At 46.9% G+C, this 18,594-nt stretch overlaps 1 protein-coding gene across 2 annotated transcripts in view; it reads left to right on the top strand.

The window, feature by feature from the left end:
• Nucleotides 1-18,043, top strand: part of LOC130263369 (GON-4-like protein) — a 29,748-nt gene extending 11,705 nt beyond the window's left edge. For both annotated transcript variants that reach the window (XM_056510876.1, XM_056510877.1), the window contains 18 exons: nucleotides 1,547-1,745; nucleotides 3,132-3,218; nucleotides 3,591-3,762; nucleotides 4,244-4,388; nucleotides 4,535-4,685; nucleotides 5,290-5,406; nucleotides 6,649-8,340; nucleotides 9,123-9,369; nucleotides 10,447-10,628; nucleotides 11,192-11,389; nucleotides 12,716-12,859; nucleotides 13,932-14,075; nucleotides 14,285-14,404; nucleotides 14,623-14,736; nucleotides 14,916-15,123; nucleotides 15,867-16,413; nucleotides 17,276-17,378; nucleotides 17,812-18,043. In XM_056510876.1, the coding sequence (XP_056366851.1) occupies nucleotides 1,547-1,745; nucleotides 3,132-3,218; nucleotides 3,591-3,762; nucleotides 4,244-4,388; nucleotides 4,535-4,685; nucleotides 5,290-5,406; nucleotides 6,649-8,340; nucleotides 9,123-9,369; nucleotides 10,447-10,628; nucleotides 11,192-11,389; nucleotides 12,716-12,859; nucleotides 13,932-14,075; nucleotides 14,285-14,404; nucleotides 14,623-14,736; nucleotides 14,916-15,123; nucleotides 15,867-16,413; nucleotides 17,276-17,378; nucleotides 17,812-17,961 (4,720 nt within the window). In that variant the 3' untranslated portion in view covers nucleotides 17,962-18,043. The remainder of the gene's footprint in view (nucleotides 1-1,546; nucleotides 1,746-3,131; nucleotides 3,219-3,590; nucleotides 3,763-4,243; nucleotides 4,389-4,534; nucleotides 4,686-5,289; nucleotides 5,407-6,648; nucleotides 8,341-9,122; nucleotides 9,370-10,446; nucleotides 10,629-11,191; nucleotides 11,390-12,715; nucleotides 12,860-13,931; nucleotides 14,076-14,284; nucleotides 14,405-14,622; nucleotides 14,737-14,915; nucleotides 15,124-15,866; nucleotides 16,414-17,275; nucleotides 17,379-17,811) is intronic.
• Nucleotides 18,044-18,594: the final 551 nt, after the last annotated feature.

The following is an 18,594-nucleotide window of genomic DNA, read 5'->3' as shown; positions in this document are numbered from 1 at the left end:
TTTTATTCATGGGATTGGACAATTAATTTGATCCTTTTTCTTTCTGCCACCATTGACTTTACTGAGAATTAAAAACAATGAAGAAAGTGGCAGAAAGTGCACTGGGGTTGGTGCTGTTCTGTATCTCAGCTGAAAACAGAGATGTGTGAGTGTGGCCCAGTAAGGCAGGATCTGCAGGGAAGAATTCTGTTCTTTTTCAACCTTTGTGCTCTGTAGAGAATCATGGGATGGTTTGGGTTGGAAGGGAAGTTAAAACTCATCCAATTCCAGCCCTGGAACACTTCCACTGTCCCAGGCTGCTCCAAGCCCTGGGTTTGGGCACTGCCAGGGATCAAGGGGCAGCCACAGCTGAGGTACCTGTGCCAGGGCCTCACCACCCTCACAGGGAGGAATTTCTTCCCAAAATCTGAACTAAATCTCTCATCCAGACCTTGAATCTTCTGTGTGGGATCAAAGCTCTGGAGGACCTTTGTGCAAAGATTGTCCCAACTTCAGTGGCAGCCACTCCTCGTGCTCATTCTCTGGTGGCTCTAGTCATGCAACATCATAGCAGAAATAATAATTTTCTTTTCTTTTTTATTGCCTTGCTGCCTTGACTTTGTTGTGATAGCAGGAGATGCTTGAGGAGCTGTTTTAAGTGTGGCACCTTCTCTTTTCATGAAACAGCTTGGATGTGTGTTGGCTTTTTTTAAAGAAAATGCCTGATATAGCTGAGGCTTAGGAATGAGGTGTCTGTGAAGTTTGGATGTTGGATTGTCATTTTTTGGAGCTTGGAGCATCCTGGGACTGTGGGAGATGTCCCTGCCATGGCAGGGGTGGGATGAGATGATCTTGGAGTTCCCTCCAGCCCAAACTATTCCATGATTCTGTGATTTCTCTCCAGGTAATAATTCCATGGGTTTCAGCAGCTACAAACTCTGGCTAAAGAGGAGCTGCAGGATGAGTGGGGTCTCCTTGTTTATGGGGCAGAGCAGCTCAAGATCAAGCTGTGTCTGTTTGGGAAAGGAGCTAAAGTGAAGGCTGGAGTTCCTGGTGCTCTCTCTGGGCTGAGCAGTGCCAGAGGGGGAGCAGCAGCTCTGAAACCAGCTACAGACTGCAATCCAGGCAGCTCTGTGCTCTCTTACTTCTATTTGCCTTTGAGAATTGGTGGCTTTATTAATTTTTCTCCCTCTCTCTCCCGTTTTCTCTCTCTCTCCCTCCTCTTTTCTCTCTTTCCTCTTTTCTCCTCCCAGTTGTTTCTCCCCTGGATACAGAATTCTTAAAGGCAGAAATACCTATTTGCTGGATTTATTGTTGTTTTTATGATAACTTGCATTAGGAGCATCATGGAATAAGTCTGTAACTGACCCCAGGTGACCTTTAGTGCTGGAGTGCACTAAAAGGCTTTTCTGTCTAAATAACTCAGGTTTTGTCAAGCTGGAGTTATTGTTGAGTAGAACAGGAATGCCCATCCCTGAACTGTGAAAACAGAGTAAAATGCTCTAAGGAAACATGAATCATTAATAAATCATACATTTATTACATTTGCTCATCCAATTTATTACAGATTTGAGGAGCCTCTGGCCAATTTGCTGAACAAGCAGCACCGGACAGTGAAGGAACAACTGGAGCAGCTGAGGATGAAAAAATCCTCAATGAAAGCAACCCAAGAGAGTGAAAAATCCAAACCCCCAAATGAGAAACCCCTGCAGAATCTTGTTCTGGACAGTGCACAAAGGAAGAGGCTCCAGCAGCAAATGCAGCAGGTGATGCTGGAGATGTCTGATCTGAGGAGGGGCAGGGGAGGCCAAGGCACAGCAGGGCTTTGCTTCCTTGTCCTGCTTTGAAGGACAGGTGTCTGATAAGAAAGGCAGGAGATTCTCTTTGAAATGGAGAATGCAAATCCCCTCCCTCCAAATTATTATAATCTTGAAATTAAGGGGCTCTCTGGCAAAAATACTGGAATTAGGAATAACAGTTCTTTACTAGGAAAATTAAAATAGAAATACAGTATTACACAGAACAATCCCAAACCCTGCCAGAGTCAGAATCCAAGCTGACACCCGTCAGTCAGTCAGGGTGTTGGCACAGTCCCATTCAATGGTGGCTGCATCCTCCTGCAGGGGTAGATGTGGTTCAGCTGGAGCAGTGCTCCTGGAGAAGGTGCAGTTTCCTCTGAAGCTCCAGGGATGATGTGGGAAGGTCTGGTTTTCCTCTGGAATCCAGTGGAAAGATGGATAATTTGCTGTCCCAAATCTCAGTTTTTATCTGGGTAGGAAAGGCTTGGCTCCTCCCCTGGCTGGAGCATCTCCCATGGGATGATGGAATTTTATCAGTCATGCCCTGGGACTCACTGGCAATTAACAGGAGATATCTCCTGGAGGGAGGATGGGCTGTGGGAAGATAAAGATGATTGCCCAGCTGGTTTAAAGATGGCCCATGAGCAGATAATGTGTGCCAGGAGATCAGGGTCACTGCCCCAGCTGGTTTAACAGATGGGGACAGAATCCACATTTCTGGTCACATCCTGTATTGCAACCCAAGACATCCTTCAAGGAATTCACTGGGAGAAGTTCCCTGTGAATTGGATCTTTATTAGGTGATATTCACCTGGTTTCACATGGAAAGACAGCTGGAACTGAAGTACAGCTCAGTTTTTGGCATCTCTTCTTATGGAAGATGTTGCTTGGCTGGCTCTATCTGTCAAAACTCTGCTTTCACCAACTTCTGTATTCTGTCTGAGAATATTATTCTTGATCTAGTCAGGGTTCTTTTTTTTTTCTTCCTGCCACCACACAAAAATATGTGGAAATTCAGAAATGGGCAGTTCTGAGAGATGAAATCATTGCTGCTAAAGAAATAATTCTGTATTTATGTAGGAAAAAAAAAATCCTTTTTGTGTTGGTCATGTTGAGACTTTGGCAAACTGCCTCAAGACTTCAACAGATGATGTGTTCAAAATTTGTGTAATGAACTTTCTGCCAGTGGAATTAAAGTTTCTCCTCAGTTTTCTCTTGCTTACAAGACTTTTTGCAGCCAGAGATTTTTGCTGTGCTCAGGAGATATTTCTTGTGCTTTTGGACTTGTGCTTTCCAGTTTCTTGGATTTCTGATCAACTGAAAGAAACAATTTGTCTGATTTTATTCCTCAAGCATGTTCAGCTTCTGACTCAAATCCATCTCCTGGCAAGTTTCAACCCTGCTCTCAGTTCAGAGGCCAGCACCACCCGGATGTTTTTGGTAAGGAATGCCTGAAATCAGAGATCCATGAATTCAAAGCATTGCTGGGCATTCTTAGAGAGACTAATTTATTTTGTGGATCTTATTAAACTGAGAATTAAAGTTCTGGAGAGGGCAGGGATTAAATAAAAGATAAAACTCATGAAATGACAGAAGGGTTTGGGTGGGAGGGACCCTAAAATTCACTGAGTGCCACCTCCCACAACCCCAGGGAAATCCCACCCATCCTGGCCTTGGGCACTTCCAGAGATGCCAAATCCACAATTCTTCCAATAAATCCTCTATCCCTGGCTTTTTAATGCCCAAAATGAAGACTTTGAAGTAATTTTTTTTGCTGTGTGTTCTGTGCCTTGCACTCTCTGGTGTTTGCAGAACGAGCTCGGGAGCTTTGCCCGCAGCTCCAGCCTCCTCCGGGTGCCCCTGAACCCCAAATTCCAGACCATGTTCCAGCCCTGCAACCTGCAGGGAGCCCTGCAGCTCATTGAGGACTTCCATGCCCAGGTGCCAGTGGACTGGAGCCCTAGGAAAGCTGTGAAGAAGAACAGTGAGTGAGGGGACAGGGTGGGGAAGGCATTGGCAGGGGGAGTTGTTCTGTGTTTGAAGGGAAATTCCTAATTTGGAGCAGCTCTGGGCTCCCCCAGATTGTCACTGCTGGGACTGAGGCACCTTCACAGTGACCCAACAGGGTCCTGCAGGACCCCCCACACTCCCAGTCAGACCAGTTCCTTCCCAGTTCAGCCCCAGGGTCCTTCCAGCCCTGGGGGGGCTCAGAGTGGCCACTTGGTCTTTGCCTTGCTACAGAGCAAAGGAAAGGATGGAAGGGGAAAAGAATTTTACCTTTTGCTGATATAAACTTGGGGGAAAAACTAGGAAATCTGCAAATTCTAAACCCAGGATGTTTCAGAAAATGAACCAGTTTGTTTTTGTAATGAAAGGAGTAAAAGAAACAGCATTTTCAAAAAGTGAATTGTGAAAAACATTCATCCACATCCCCAACTGCCCTTCCCTGTTAATTCTTTTCACAGCAAATGATTTCTCATGTTTGCCAAAGCAAGTGGCCTGGATTTTGGCAACAAGGAAGGTCTTTATGTACCCAGAGCTTCTGCCAGTTTGTTCCTTGAGAGCAAACCCTCACAGGGACAAGATTGTCTTCACCAAGGCAGAGGACAAGTAGGTGCTTTAATTATTGTACAAAATGGGTGGAAATTACATTTATTTAATGAATTCAGGCTGCAATCCATGGGGAGAGCTGTGCCTCATCCCAGCAGCTCCCTGAGAGGTTTTTTATCTTCTCCCCTCCCTCTTTCCCTGTCCAGCTTGTTGGCTTTAGGGCTGAAACATTTTGAAGGGATTGAGTTTCCAAAACCTTTGATCAGCAAATACCTCCTGCCCACCAAAACTGCTCATCAGCTGACAGTGAGGATCAAGAACCTCACCATGAACAGAGCCCCAGACAACATCATCAGGGTAAGGGGCACTTTCTGGGGTTTTTTCCAGCAGGACAGAGCTGCTCTGTGTTCCAGGGGCCTCTTTGTGCTGACACTTCCTTAAAATAAAATGTCATCCTTTTGTTAGCAGTGAGGATTTATCCTTTTATTTACCTTAGCACTTGGATTGGTGAGTACTTAGATTACAGTTTTGACTCTTTAGAGCCCAGATAGTCCTGGCACAACTCAGTAATCCTGATAAAAATTCATACAAGTGACCTTTTGAGTAGCAAAACTTGAAGAAAAGTGTTGTTTGCAGCCAGCTGGGCAATAATTCTGTCCTGTAAACTACTGGGAACTGAAGAGAGAGTAAGAACCATGAAAGAACACCTGCACATCTGCCTGAACCTCTGAGACAGCAGCCAGAATGGCAGTGAGCTCCTGAATTTTAATATTTCAGTGGGTAGAACCAGTGAGCTCCTTGCTTCTTGCATTTTAATGTTTCTGTGGGTAGAACCTTATTGAAAAATTGCTTTATTCACACGAACACTTCCCCAGATCCCAGCCCTCCTTCATCCCAGCAGTTCCTGGGCAGGTGAGCTGAGCACAGCCACCTTTTGTGGCCTTGTCTGCTGTCCCCACAGTACTACAGGAAGACAAAGCAGCTGCCTGTGCTGCTGAAGTGCTGTGAGGAAATACAGCCCCACGAGATGAAGGCACCTGTGGAGAGGGAGGAGCATCGCCTGCCCTTCTGGTTAAAGGTATTTGCTGCTGATTGTTTGCTTTTTAAAAGAGCTCAGCACTCATTAGTTGCTATAAAGTTGTTTATTGTAAAGGCAAAGAGTCCCAAGTGTTCAAATCCAGGCTAAAAACTTTGGGCACAGAGTCCCAAATAGAAGTAAAATCATGATTGAAGTAGAAGCAGCTCCTGGGAGGGCTGAAATTGCAGCCTGCTACAAAATCCTAAAGGATTTGACCAGCTCCCTGGTCTTTTCTTCTTTTTTTTCTTCTTTCATGTGGTGGTAGTGATGATGATGATGGTGGAGGAAGAGAGAACAAGAGAGCTCTAACTGCAATACACAAATTTTTATTTACAAATTACCCAGTGAGCTAAAAACACAAACCTGAAGCATTTCTTCTAAACCTATTAGAATTCTAGTTTTATAATATGAAAGTTTGTGCATAACTTGTGCATACAACCTATTCTACCTGAAAAATGAAAGCAGTATTCTTACTATCTTTTTATTATGTCTAAAACTGTGGTTTTGAGCTCTCACTGAAGCTTGTTTTTGAGACTTGTTTTCTACATGGATATCTAGGATTATGTTTTTGAGCTCTCACTGAGATTTGTTTTTAAGACTTGTTTTCTACACTGATCTCTAGGGCTTTTACTTTTTAAGGCACTTAAAACATATTTTTACTTATTTAAACTTACACCTCTTTTTCATGTATGAGTGGCTTAATGTACTTTAATCCATCCAAAGATTTTAATTCAAACTTTGCATTTTGATCTCTCTCTGAGGAATTCAGAGAGGCCTCTGTGTTTCAGACTCCAACATGCACCCAGGGCTGGAGGGGAGTTATTGTTTGGTTCATTTCTTGTGGGTTTGACTTGGGTTTTATGTGGATTTTCCTTGTGGGCTTTTCTTGGAGGCACAGATGGCTGTGAGTCAGTCAGCAGGACTGTGCCAAGGGAACAGCTGGACTCAGGTGCTATAAAATCCAATTCTTTTCATCACCCCCTGTTACACAATCAAGAGATCAAGAGAACTGGATTTTTTGTTGCCTTGCCACAAAATCTTGTTTTTACTAAAGCAACCTTTATAAAGCAGTTCAGTCTTGTTTTTCTCAGTCTCCTAAAGGCTTGGCAGTGCAACTCATGAATTTAAAGTACTGTTAAGGAATATACAGTAATATAAAGGAAATAAAACCTGCTTGTAGAAGGTAGGAATGCAGGAACAGCCTATAAATAATCAATTCCAATGAATCCTTGCTCCCTCCAGGCAAGCTTGCCTTCCATCCAGGCAGAACTGAAGCAGCTGGCAGAAGACACCAAGGATGCACCAGCTTCACCTGATGCAGAATCTGCCATTTTGGGGTCAGAAAAGGAAACTTCAGACACAGAATGTGATGACAAATACCCTCTGCTGATGCCCAAGGGGCTCGTGCTCACCCTGAAGCCTTTGGGCAACCGATTCTCCAGGAGGGCCTGGAGGAGGCAGAAGTCAGCAGCTCTGAAACCTGTCCTGATCCGCCCCAACCCCTGTCTGCAGCCCAGCTCCAGCCCTGCCATCCAGAAAACTCTGAAACTGTCCCAGTCAGAGGCTGCTCCCAGCAAGGTCCTGCTCAAGGTGCCTCGGCCAATCCAACCGGCGCCGCTCGTGCAGCCCCTCAACGTTCCAGCCGTGGTGGGAGGTGGGGATGGCTTGGAATTCCAGGGTGTGCTTCCCAGTGCCCATCCAGACTCCAGACAAGCCTTCCCAGCTGCTGTGTCCCCAGCTCTGGTGTCCTCAGAGCCAGTGACTCTGCAGCCCAAGCCACCGCCGGCTTCGGCCGGGACGAAAACGCACAAACCCTGCGTGGGGAAGGGCAGCCAGAGGAAAAAAGGGACAAAATCTGCCCCAGTGATCACACCTTCCCCTGTGATCCAGTCCTCCCCTGTCATCCTGACTGTCCCTGCCACCACAGTGAAGGTGGTTAACATTGGCAATGGCTGCAACATGATCCAGCCCCTCAACCCGGCCGTGGGCCAGGGCACTCAGGCCATTCCAGTCACAACCCTGCTGGTGAACCCATCCACCTTCCCCTGTCCTTTAAATCAGCCTCTGGTCACCTCTTCCATCCCATCTCTGATTGTCTCTCCCAGCCCTGTGGGTCTGTCTGCAGCTGCTGTGAAGAGTGAAGGGGAGGAGCAGCTGACCCTGCTCCCTGCTCCCGCTGCTTTTCCCAAAGTGGAGCCCAAGGTGGAGCCCCCGGAGCTCTTTGTTCCCTGCTGTGCTGTGTCCCCCAAGGAGGAGGGTGGGACAAGCCCTGGCACACCCCATGATGGCACTCAGGACAAGGGGGACAAGGGGGACTGCTGCAGCTGGGCAGTGGGAGAAGGAGAGGGCAACACCTCAGAGCCATTGCCTGTGGAACTCTTGCCTCACTTAAAAGATCCTGATAAATCAGTGAAAATCGAGTCAGAAGATTCAAGTGATGATCCCAAAGAAGCAAACCTGGCACAGAAAAGGGATGTTTTATGTGCTGAAGGGAAGGAGGAGTTCATGCTGGGCCTTGGCCAGGAGCTGAACATGGAGGCTGCGTGTTCCTGTGGGGATGAGCCCAAGAAGGAGCAGCTTCCCTGCGAGGAGAAGGGAGAGGAGGAGCGCCAGACTCTGCCTTCCCCTCCCCAGGCAGAGCAGCAGGGGGAGCCTGGGGGGGCTGCTGGGCCAGCAGGCAGCAGTGACTCCCCAAAAAACCTGCCTTGCCCAGCAGAGGGGGAGGCAGAGTTCAGCAGCCCCCCAGGGAGGCCAGAGGACTCGTCCAGCATCGATGGTCAGTCTGTGGGGACACCGGCCGGCCCCGAGGCTGCAGGAGACAGGGAAGGGCAGGAAGAGGAGGAAGAAGATGATTTTGATGATTTTACACAAGATGAGGATGAGGAAATGTCATCAGCCTCAGAAGAGTCTATTCTGTCAGTGCCAGAACTGCAGGTAAAGACAAAACTTGAATAAAACCTTTAAAGGCAGCTGTGGGGGAAAGACCCTGTGGAGCCAGGGCCAATCCCACTGGGAATCCCACTGGGAATTCCATTGAGAATACCACTGGGAATCCTATTGGGAATCCCACTGGGAATCCCTCTGGGAATTCCATTGAGATTGCCCCTGGGAATGCTATTGGGAATCCCACTGGGGAATCCCACTGAGAAATCCCCTGAGAATCCCCCTGAGAATCCTATTGGGAATCCCACTGAGAATCCCACTGGGAATCTCCCTGGGAATCCCATTGGGAATCCCATTGGGAAGCTGGGCTGTAAATCTGGAACATCCTGGCACTGTGCTGGACACAGAAAAATTGGACACCACATTTTCCTGCACAGATTTTAAGATAATATTTCAAATCTGCAGATTTAAACTCTGCTGAGCAGCAAGGTGAAGCTGCTCTCTAAAAAGTATTTTAAATGAAAATTACTTTCCAGGTGATAATTGCAGCAAACCTTTAAGAGCTTTAAGGAATCCTGAAGGAATAATTACTGAATAATTGAGGAATCATCAAGGAATCCTTTCTAATTTGAGGCCTGATCTGCTGATATTTAATTTTGTACAATACAATTTTAGGCAGCTCTGGAGGGGTTTGGTTTTGTTCCTTAACAGAATTTTTAGTTGGGCAGGAGCTGATCCATGAAATTGGCTGATGGAGTCATGAGGAAATTCTGAATGATATTAAACCAATAATAAAATAATGTAATTTTTTTTGTTATTAATTATTTTCTAAGGAGACAATGGAAAAACTGACCTGGCTTGCAACAGAGAGACGTTTGAGCCAAGAAGGAGATTCTGAAGAAGAGAATTCCCAGGAAGAAAACTCTGAGCCTGAGGAAGAGGAGGAGGAGGAAGGGGAGGGAATGGAGAGTTTGCAGAAAGATGATGAAACCTGTGGAGATCCATCAGAGGAGCCAAAATCTGACTTTACCATGGCCAAGGAGGCTTCCCCACAGGTGGAGACCCACAGGATGGCAGCAGGTGAATTTTGGGGGTTTTTGGATGCCAGCAGGTGAATTGTGTGGTTTTTTTGGGATCTGATTTGCAGAGTGAACAGCCAGCTCTGGGACTCCTCTGTTCTGCCCTGGTGTGCAGGATTTTTTTACTGGGATGGACCTGTGATTGTATCCAGAGATGTTTGCTGTCAGATGCTATGGAAACAAACAGCAAATTTAGGATTTTGGCCAGCTTGACTCGTGGACAGTGCATTTCTCCTACACTCCCAGAGAGCACAGACAGGAGCTCATCATTGACCTGAAAACTCCTTTTCTGTTGGAGAATTGCCCTGGCAGAGCCATGGGGTGTCTCTGCCACCAGCTGACTGTCCTGGTTTGCAGGACAGGTGTCTGCCAATAAAGGCAGAAGCTTCTCTTTGAAATGGAGAATGTAAACCCCCTCCCTCCAAATTATTATAATTTTGAAATTAAGGGGCTCTCAGGCAAAGATAAGGGAATTGGGAATAACAGTTCTTTACTAGGAAAATTAAAATAGAAATACAGTATTACAAAGAACAATCCCAAACCCTGCCAGAGTCAGAATCCAAGCTGACACCCGTCAGTCAGTCAGGGTGTTGGCACAGTCCCATTCAATGGTGGCTGCATCCTCCTGCAGGGGCAGATGTGGTTCAGCTGGAGCAGTGCTCCTGGAGAAGGTGCAGTTTCCTCTGAAGCTCCAGGGATGATGTGGAAAGGTCTGGTTTTCCTCTGGGATCCAGTGGGAAGATGGATAACTTGCTGTCCAAAATGTCAGTTTTTATCTGGGTAGGCAAGGCTTGGCTCCTCCCCTGGCTGGAGCATCTCCCAGTGGGATGATGGAATTTTATCAGTCATGCCCTGGGACTCACTGGCCATTAACAGGAGATATCTCCTGGAGGGAGGATGGGCTGTGGGAAGATAAAGATGATTGCCCAGCTGGTTTAAAGATGGCCCATGAGCAGATAATATGTGCCAGGAGATCAGGGTCACTGCCCCAGCTGGTTTAACAGATGGGGACAGAATCCACATTTCTGGTCACATCCTGCATTGCCACCCAACACACTGACCTTGTTCTCCTGCACAGGAGAGAACCTGAAAGCCCCAGGGAAGAGCAGGAGCTCCCACAGGACCAGGAACAAGCGGGGCCGGGCTCGTGGCAGCAAGGACACGTCCAAGCTGCTGCTGCTGTACGATGAGGACATCCTGGAGAGGGATCCCCTGAGGGAGCAGAAGGACCTGGCCTTTGCCCAGGCCTACCTGAGCAGGGTAATAGGAGCATTGCAGATTTGGGGTTCTCTGATGCAGAACTGTTCTGGCTGGGGTGGGGTTATGTCTTCCTACACCCCATGTGTAGGAGAGTTTTGCTGCTTTTGCTCTTCCTCCTCCTTCCCCTGTGAGCTGGAAGTGAAGGAGTCAAGGGCTGGGAGTGCTCAGCACCAGAACCTTCTGAATTTCTGAGCTTCACAGTCTGCATTGGGATCCTCTCTTTGGTGAGCTTTGATTTATCTTTAGGAAGAGATTTGGTTTCTTCAGCAAAATTATTGCAGTGAGTAGGGGAGATCAAAGATTACTCAATTAAAAGAATTTAGGTAGAAATTCCTCCCTGTGAGGGTGGTGAGGCTGTGGCACAGGTGCCCAGAGAAGCTGTGGCTGCTCCATCCCTGGCAGTGCCCAAGACCAGGCTTGGAGCAATCTGGGATAATGAAAGTTCTCCCTGCCCATGACAGGGCTTGGAATTAATTAATCTTTGAGATCCCTTCCAACACAAGGTTCTCTGTGATGAATTTATTTTTCCTCCTGGATGTTAACAAGCCCTGTTGCTCCCCCAGGTCCGTGAGACCCTGCAGCACATCCCAGGCAAGTACGAGGATTTCCTGCGCGTGATCTACGAGTTCGAGATGGGCGCGGACAGACGGACGGCCGTGGATCTGTACTGCACCCTGCAGAAAGTGCTGCACGACTGGCCACAGCTGCTCACTGACTTTGCTGCCTTCCTGCTGCCTGAGCAGGCTCTGGAGTGTGGGCTGGTAGGTGGAGTGACAGGAGAGGTCAGGTTTGAACAGGTAGAGTGAGAGGAGAGGTCAGATTTTAACATTGGTAGAGTGAGAGGTCAGATTTTAACACACGTGGAGTGAGAGGAGAGCTCAGATTTTAGCACAGGTAGAGTGAGAGGAGAGGTCAGATTTTAGCACAGGTAGAGTGAGAGGAGAGCTCAGATTTTAACATTGGTGGAGTGAGAGGAGAGGTCAGATTTTAACACAGGTGGAGTGAGAGGAGAGCTCAGATTTTAACACAGGTGGAGTGAGAGGTGAGGTCAGATTTTAGCACAGGTAGAGTGAGAGGAGAGTCAGATTTTAGCACAGGTAGAGTGAGAGGAGAGCTCAGATTTTAGCACAGGTAGAGTGAGAGGAGAGTCAGATTTTAGCACAGGTAGAGTGAGAGGAGAGCTCAGATTTTAGCATAGGTAGAGTGAGAGTCAGATTTTAGCACAGGTAGAGTGAGAGGAGAGGTCAGATTTTAGCATAGGTGGAGTGAGAGGAGAGGTCAGATTTTAGCACAGGTGGAGTGAGAGGAGAGGTCAGATTTTAGCACAGGTGGAGTGAGAGGAGAGCTCAGATTTTAGCATAGGTGGAGTGAGAGGAGAGGTCAGATTTTAGCACAGGTAGAGTGAGAGGAGAATCAGATTTTAGCACAGGTGGAGTGAGAGGAGAGGTCAGATTTTAACACAGGTGGAGTGAGAGGTGAGTCAGATTTTAGCACAGGTGGAGTGAGAGGAGAGGTCAGATTTTAGCACAGGTGGAGTGAGAGGAGAGGTCAGATTTTAGCACAGGTGGAGTGAGAGGAGAGGTCAGATTTTAACACAGGTGGAGTGAGAGGAGAGGTCAGATTTTAACATGAGTGCTTGTAGGGGTGAAAGGATAAAGAGTTTTTCCCAAGGCAAGAGAAGCTGGTGAATAAATCACTTCTTACCTTGCTGCTTTTATTAATCACAATTGGAAAGTTTGCTGGTGTTTGTCAATCTGCTGGGTGTGGCTGTGAAGGATCAGCTTTTCCCACTTGCATCACAACATACCACAACAAACTGTCTCCAAATCTGCCTTCCCCTTTGTGGGATAAAGTTTTTCACCTGTTCCATTCTGTCTGGATTTCCTTATCTAATGTGCAAAGCCAAATTTTATAGCTCGTGTAAATATTGATTATACAATTGGTGTTTCTCTTCCTCTGCCTCTTCCCACTTTTGTGAAGAGCATCAATACAATGGAAAACAAAGAGCAGGAGAGGAATTTTACAGCTTAAGTCAACTTGAGATGCTTGTGCTTGTACATGAGGGTGAATCTTTTTCTTCTGGCCAGTTTGAGGAGCAGCAAGCCTTCGAAAAGAGCCGCAAGTTCCTCAGGCAGCTGGAGATCTGCTTTGCTGAAAATCCTGCCCACCACCAAAAGATCATCAAAGTCCTGCAGAGCTGTGCAGACTGTCTGCCCCAGGAGATTGCAGAGGTAACCTGGCACCCCTTTAGTCCCAGCCTGAGTCCCTGTCCTGCTCCTGGACACCACAGGAGTGGCCCAGCACATTCTCCTTTATGGGGGTACAGCTCAAATTCATGGAGACACAAAATGATTTGGGTTGGGAAGGATATAAAGCCCTCATTGCACCCCTGCCATGGGCAGGGACACCCCTCAGCACCCAGGTGTGCTGGTTGGAAGGACAGGTGTTTGCCAATAAAGGCAGAAGCTTCTCTTTGAAATGGAGAATGTAAATTATTATCCCTCCCTCTAAATTATTATAATATTGAAATTAAGGGGTTCTCAGGCAAGATATGGGAAGTAGGAATAACAGTTCTGTACTAGGAAAATTAAAATAGAAATACAGTATTACACAGAACAATCCCAAACCCTGCCAGAGTCAGAATCCAAGCTGACACCCGTCAGTCAGTCAGGGTGTTGGCACAGTCCCATTCAATGGTGGCTGCATCCTCCTGCAGGGGCAGATGTGGTTCAGCTGGAGCAGTGCTCCTGGAGAAGGTGCAGTTTCCTCTGAAGCTCCAGGGATGATGTGCAAAGGTCTGGTTTTCCTCTGGAATCCAGTGGAAAGAAGGTCCCTTGGTGTCCCAAATCTCAGTTTTTATCTGGGTAGGAAAGGCTTGGCTCCTCCCCTGGCTGGAGCATCTCCCAGTGGGATGATGGAATTTTATCAGTCATGCCCTGGGACTCACTGGCCATGAACAGGAGATATCTCCTGGAGGGAGGATGGGCTGTGGGAAGATAAAGATGATTGCCCAGCTGGTTTAAAGATGGCCCATGAGCAGATAATGTGTGCCAGGAGATCAGGGTCACTGCCCCAGCTGGTTTAACAGATGGGACAGAATCCACATTTCTGGCCACATCCTGCATTGCAACCCAAGAAATTATGGGATGATCTCAGGATTTGCAAGAAGTTGTTCCCATGCAAGCACCAATTCCCACCTTGCAGCTGTAACAAGCTGTGGAATTTTCACTCCCCTTGCTCTGAAAACCCTCCAGAGGACAGTGAGATGCAATGAGACTCATTTTCTCTGGATTTTTGTTCCAGCTGAAGACCCAGATGTGGCAGCTGTTGAAGGGCCATGACCACCTGCAGGATGAGTTCTCAGTTTTCTTTGATCACCTTCGGCCCTCAGCCAGCCGGATGGGGGATTTTGAGGAGATCAACTGGACAGAAGAGAAGGAGTATGAGGTGGGACAATCTTTTCCCTAAAAGCAGAAATGATAAAAAACATGTTTAAACTGGAAGATTAGAGGGTGCAGTTCCAGGGAGAGGAAAGCAGTGGGGTGGGAGAGCTGCTGGACTGAAGCAAACTCTTCAAATTTCTGAACAGCATTTTTGTTTTCTGATGGAAACAAAATTTTATCACCTGAAGGCAGCTGTTGTTTGTTTTGCTGCAGTTTGATGGGTTTGAAGAGGTTTCTCTGCCAGATGTAGAGGAGGAGGATGAGCCACCCAAAATTCATGGAGCCAACAGAAACAAGAAGAGGAAAGAGATTGGAGGCCAACAGCAGGACAAGGTGAGTCTGGTATTTCTCACCTTTGAAAAAAATGCATGGGGGATAAATTATAAATTATTGAGAGGCTGGCAACAACCTCCTAGAAGTGGCAGAGATGGGATGGGGATGTTTCTGCTGTGCTTTGCTGCCATCATCAGTTCTCTGCAGCTCCCTGGCCCCCCATCCCCCCTGTTCCCTGTCTGTCTGTCTGTCTGTCAGCTCAGTCTGTCTGTTTGCAGGAGCTGGAGTGGGTGGATGGGCTGAAGGAATGTTCCTGTTCCTGCCATGAAGGGAGTGGTGATCTCAAGCTCAAGAAAAGCAAAAGGAGGAGCTGCAGCCACTGTAGCAGTAAGGTCAGTGGAGGGGCCTGCAGTGCCAAATTCAACAACAATAATGAGAATTATATTCAACTTTATAAACATAATTCCAAAGTGAAGCCTTTGGCAGAGCCAGGAATTCCTGGGGAGCAAAGGCTGAGCTGTGGGTGGGGTGGACAGAGCCTTGATTGTGCCTCTGGGTTGGTTTTTTGCAGGTGTGTGAAAGCAAATTTTATAAAAACAAAGATTCTCAAGAGCTGGCTGCCAGCCTTGCTCAGCCAGAGTCAAGTCCCCAGCCAGAGGGGAAGGATCCTGGGATGTCAAAGGAAGCTGGAGAAGAAAGCCTGGAGAGCAGAGAGGAGGGAGAGGATGTGCAGAGCAGAACCAGACCTGTCTCTAGGAAAGTGGAATCTCTGTCTCCAGGTGGGTGAAACCTTTGTCTGCCTCTGTACAAATGAGCAGAGGCTCAGGCATTTCTCATGCACATTTATTGAGTGTAAAGAGAATTTTTAATAATCTTTTCACTCTTTTTTCTCTTATTCCTCCACTCTGGATTCTCTAAACCTGTTGAGCATTCCCTTCAACAAAACTTTTCCTGCCTAGAGAATATTCTCATTTCACAATGATTGCTCCATTTCAGCTTTTCTTGCCAGGACACTCCAGTCCTCAGTCCATGGTGCTGGTTCTTTTCCAGTTTCCATTTTAGCAAAGCAATTCAGAACCACCATGTCTCTAATCTGCCTTTAAACAATCTCTGTGCTGCTTATTTTTTTTTTCCCTCCAGTGTGGTACAGACAAGGAAAAACACAATTATGGCAGGATAAACACCAAAATGAGATCTCTCCTTCCTGGAGCTCATGCTGCTGTTGGGGACAGAAGTTGAAATGTTTGGGTTTGTAACCAGGGTGTCAGAGCAGCAGTGGCTGTTTGACTGGAGAGGTTTGCTCTGGGTTTAAATCCTCATCACTTCCTCCCAGGGGTGAGGAAAATTGGCTGTAGATTGTTTGCTTTGAGGTACAGGTGGGGAAAATTCAGGTGCTGCTCCCAGACTGTTCTCAAGTGCAGCATTAGGCTCTGGAAATAAAAATCTCTTTCCAAGTCAGGGAATGAAACCTCCAGGGGTTTTTCCTTACAGCTTCTCTGACCTTGTTTGGGTTTCTTATCAGGATCTCACCTGGTGGCCTCCAGCAGACCTGGATCTGGTGAAAAACCTGCCCAGGTTCCAGAAGGTGCCAGTGCAGCTGTGGATGATACCAAGGACAGAGCACAGCTACAAAAAACTGCTGTAAAACTACCTCAAGAAACCAAAGAGTGCCCTTGCCCTGAGGGACTAAAGCAGCCTGGAGGGAATGCAGCAGAGAATTCCCTGCTGCTCTCTGCTGCACCAATGCAGAGCCAGACTGAGGAGCTTCACCCTGAACCAAAACCCAGAGCAGCAGCCAAAGAACCCCAGGGAGCTGCTGCTTTACCCCTGCAAGGAAGGGCTGAAACAAAGCAGGGCTGGAGCACAAGGAGCAGCAGAACAGCCCTGAGTGAGAGCTGCAGGTTGGATTCCCAGCACAGAGCTGCTGCTGAGGGCAGCAGTGGGCAGCAGGAGGCCAGAGCAGGCCCAGGGCCCAGGGAGCAGCAGCAGCAGCGAGTGGCAGAGGCCACAGTTTGTGCCAAGAACAGCAAAGTCAGCTCCACTGGGGAGAAGGTGGTGCTCTGGACCAGGTACTGCTGCCCCCTGCCCCTCCTGTGCTCCCCCAGCTCTGCCTGGGCCCTGCATTTCCATCCCCTGCCCCTCCCCTGGGGCATGGCTCAGCCCAGCAGCAGCACTGGCTGCTCCTGCCAGGGTGGGATTGGCACACTTTGGGTGGGAGAGAAGACTTCTCCTCCCTTCTCCTTTTTTTCCTCCTTTATTTCTCCTTTTTTCCTCCTTTTTTCCTCCTCTTTTCCTCCTCTTTTCTTCCTTTTTTTTTTCCTCCTTTTTCTTCCTTTTTTTTTCCCTCCTTTTTTTCCTCCTTTTTTTTCCTCCTTTTTTTTCCTCCTTTTTTTTCCTCCTTTTTTTTCCTCCTTTTTTTTCCTCCTTGTTTTTCCTCCTTGTTTTTCCTCCTTGTTTTTCCTCCTTGTTTTTCCTCCTTTTTCTTCCTTTTTTTTTTCCTCCTTTTTTTCCTCCTTTTTTTTCCTCCTTTTTTCCTCCTTTTATTTTCCTCCTGTTTTCCTCCTTTTTTTTGTCCTTTTTTTTGTCCTTTTTTCCCTTTCTCTCTCCCTCCCTTTCTCTCTGCCTTTCTCTCCTTTCCTCTTCCTTTTTTTTCTCCTCCTGTTTCTCCTCCTTCCTTCTCCTCCCTTCTTCTTCCTTCTCCTTTTTCCCCCTTCTTTCTTTTTCCCCTCTCCTTTTTCCCCCTCCTTTTCCCTTTTATTCTCCTTTTTTTTCTCCTTTAAAAAACTTAACATTCTTAAGTTTCCAAACCTTAAAAGCAGCCTAAAGAAGCTCTGCTTTGAGCTGGGTCCTGGCATTGAGGGTGGCAGGAGGTGCAGAGGGAGGATCCTTGCTCAGGGCTGCCTGAACCTGCTGCTGATTTTGGGTTTTCAGGGAAGCTGACAGAGTCATCCTCACCAGCTGCCAGGAGAAGGGAGCTCACCTGGACACCTTCCATGCCATCTCCCAAAAACTGGGCAACAAAACAGCCAGTGAGGTGAGAGGAGGGGAGGGGTCTCCATCATTTCAGTCTTCAGAACTTCAATTTGATGAAAAATCATCTCATTTGCAAATAATAAAAATCAAAAGTGTTTTAGTGGAGCCCTGCTCCTGCAGCCAGGGTGACCATTGCTGTTTGAGCTGCACATTTGCTGCTGGAGTTGGTTCAGTGGCTTCTGTACAAAGGATGTGATTTTTGTCTCTGAATCCTCCCAAAGTGCCAGATTTTACCTGGGGGATGGAACTGTTCTTCCAGAGAAAACAACAACCCAGTGCTCTTGTTTATTTTCCTTTATGATTGAATCCTGTATAAAATGTCAGTGTGAAACTAATTTTTTTTTCTTTTTTTGTTACAAAACACTTTGTAATATGAAATTCCATTTCCATGACACCTGTCAGGTCACCCTGGATTTGTTTTCCTTGCTCTGCAGGTGTCCCACAGGTTCAGGGAGCTGATGAGGCTGTTCCACACATCCTGTGATGGCAGCTCTGAGGATGAGGAGGATGCCACCAGCACCAGTAACACAGACCAGCTGTCAGATAAAGATCTTCTGCTTTCTGAGGAAGAACCTGATGACTGAGCTCATAAACTACTGATGCACTAGAAGAGGGTTTTTTTTTTTTTGCCAGTTTGCTGCTAGACAGGTGTTGTGGAAAAAAAAAAATGTTTGCACAGGTACTTGAGACAGCACCTTCCTTTTTTTTTATTTTTTATTTTTTTTTTTTTGTTCAATTTCCTGCTGCACTTCCAGCCTGTACCAAACCAAAGGCAGGAAGGAAAATTTTCTAAAACCTCCCTGGGGAGTTTTGGCAGTGAAACAACAGAACTTGTGGACACTGCCCTGGCTTCAGGGTGAAGGTTGGGCCCAGCAGCCTCTGACCAGAAGCTGTAAATATTGTACCCTAAAATGTCAGTTTTCATGTGGAACAAACATAAGACTTTTTCTAAGTTGTGCTGATTGTATGTGAGATAGTTACAGTCTGAATTCTCTATTTATTTTATCTGTGTTTATTTGAATGGGCAGAGCAAATCCACTTTGCACAGTTGGAAAAAAACCCAACCAAAATATATAAAAAAAAGCAGCTTTCCTCCTTTGCAACACAAGTGTATCTGGAGAAGTTAGACCAGAAGAAAGAAGATTTTTGGTGAAATGAGAAGAAAGCAGCAGCTGGGCCATCTCCAAAACCATTCCCTTTATTTTGAGAGTGATCTT

This window comes from Oenanthe melanoleuca, chromosome 25, assembly GCF_029582105.1.
Source record: "Oenanthe melanoleuca isolate GR-GAL-2019-014 chromosome 25, OMel1.0, whole genome shotgun sequence".
Lineage (NCBI taxonomy): Eukaryota > Metazoa > Chordata > Aves > Passeriformes > Muscicapidae > Oenanthe > Oenanthe melanoleuca.
Note: the sequence above shows the minus strand (reverse complement) of the source record. Positions and strands in the feature narration are given on the sequence as shown.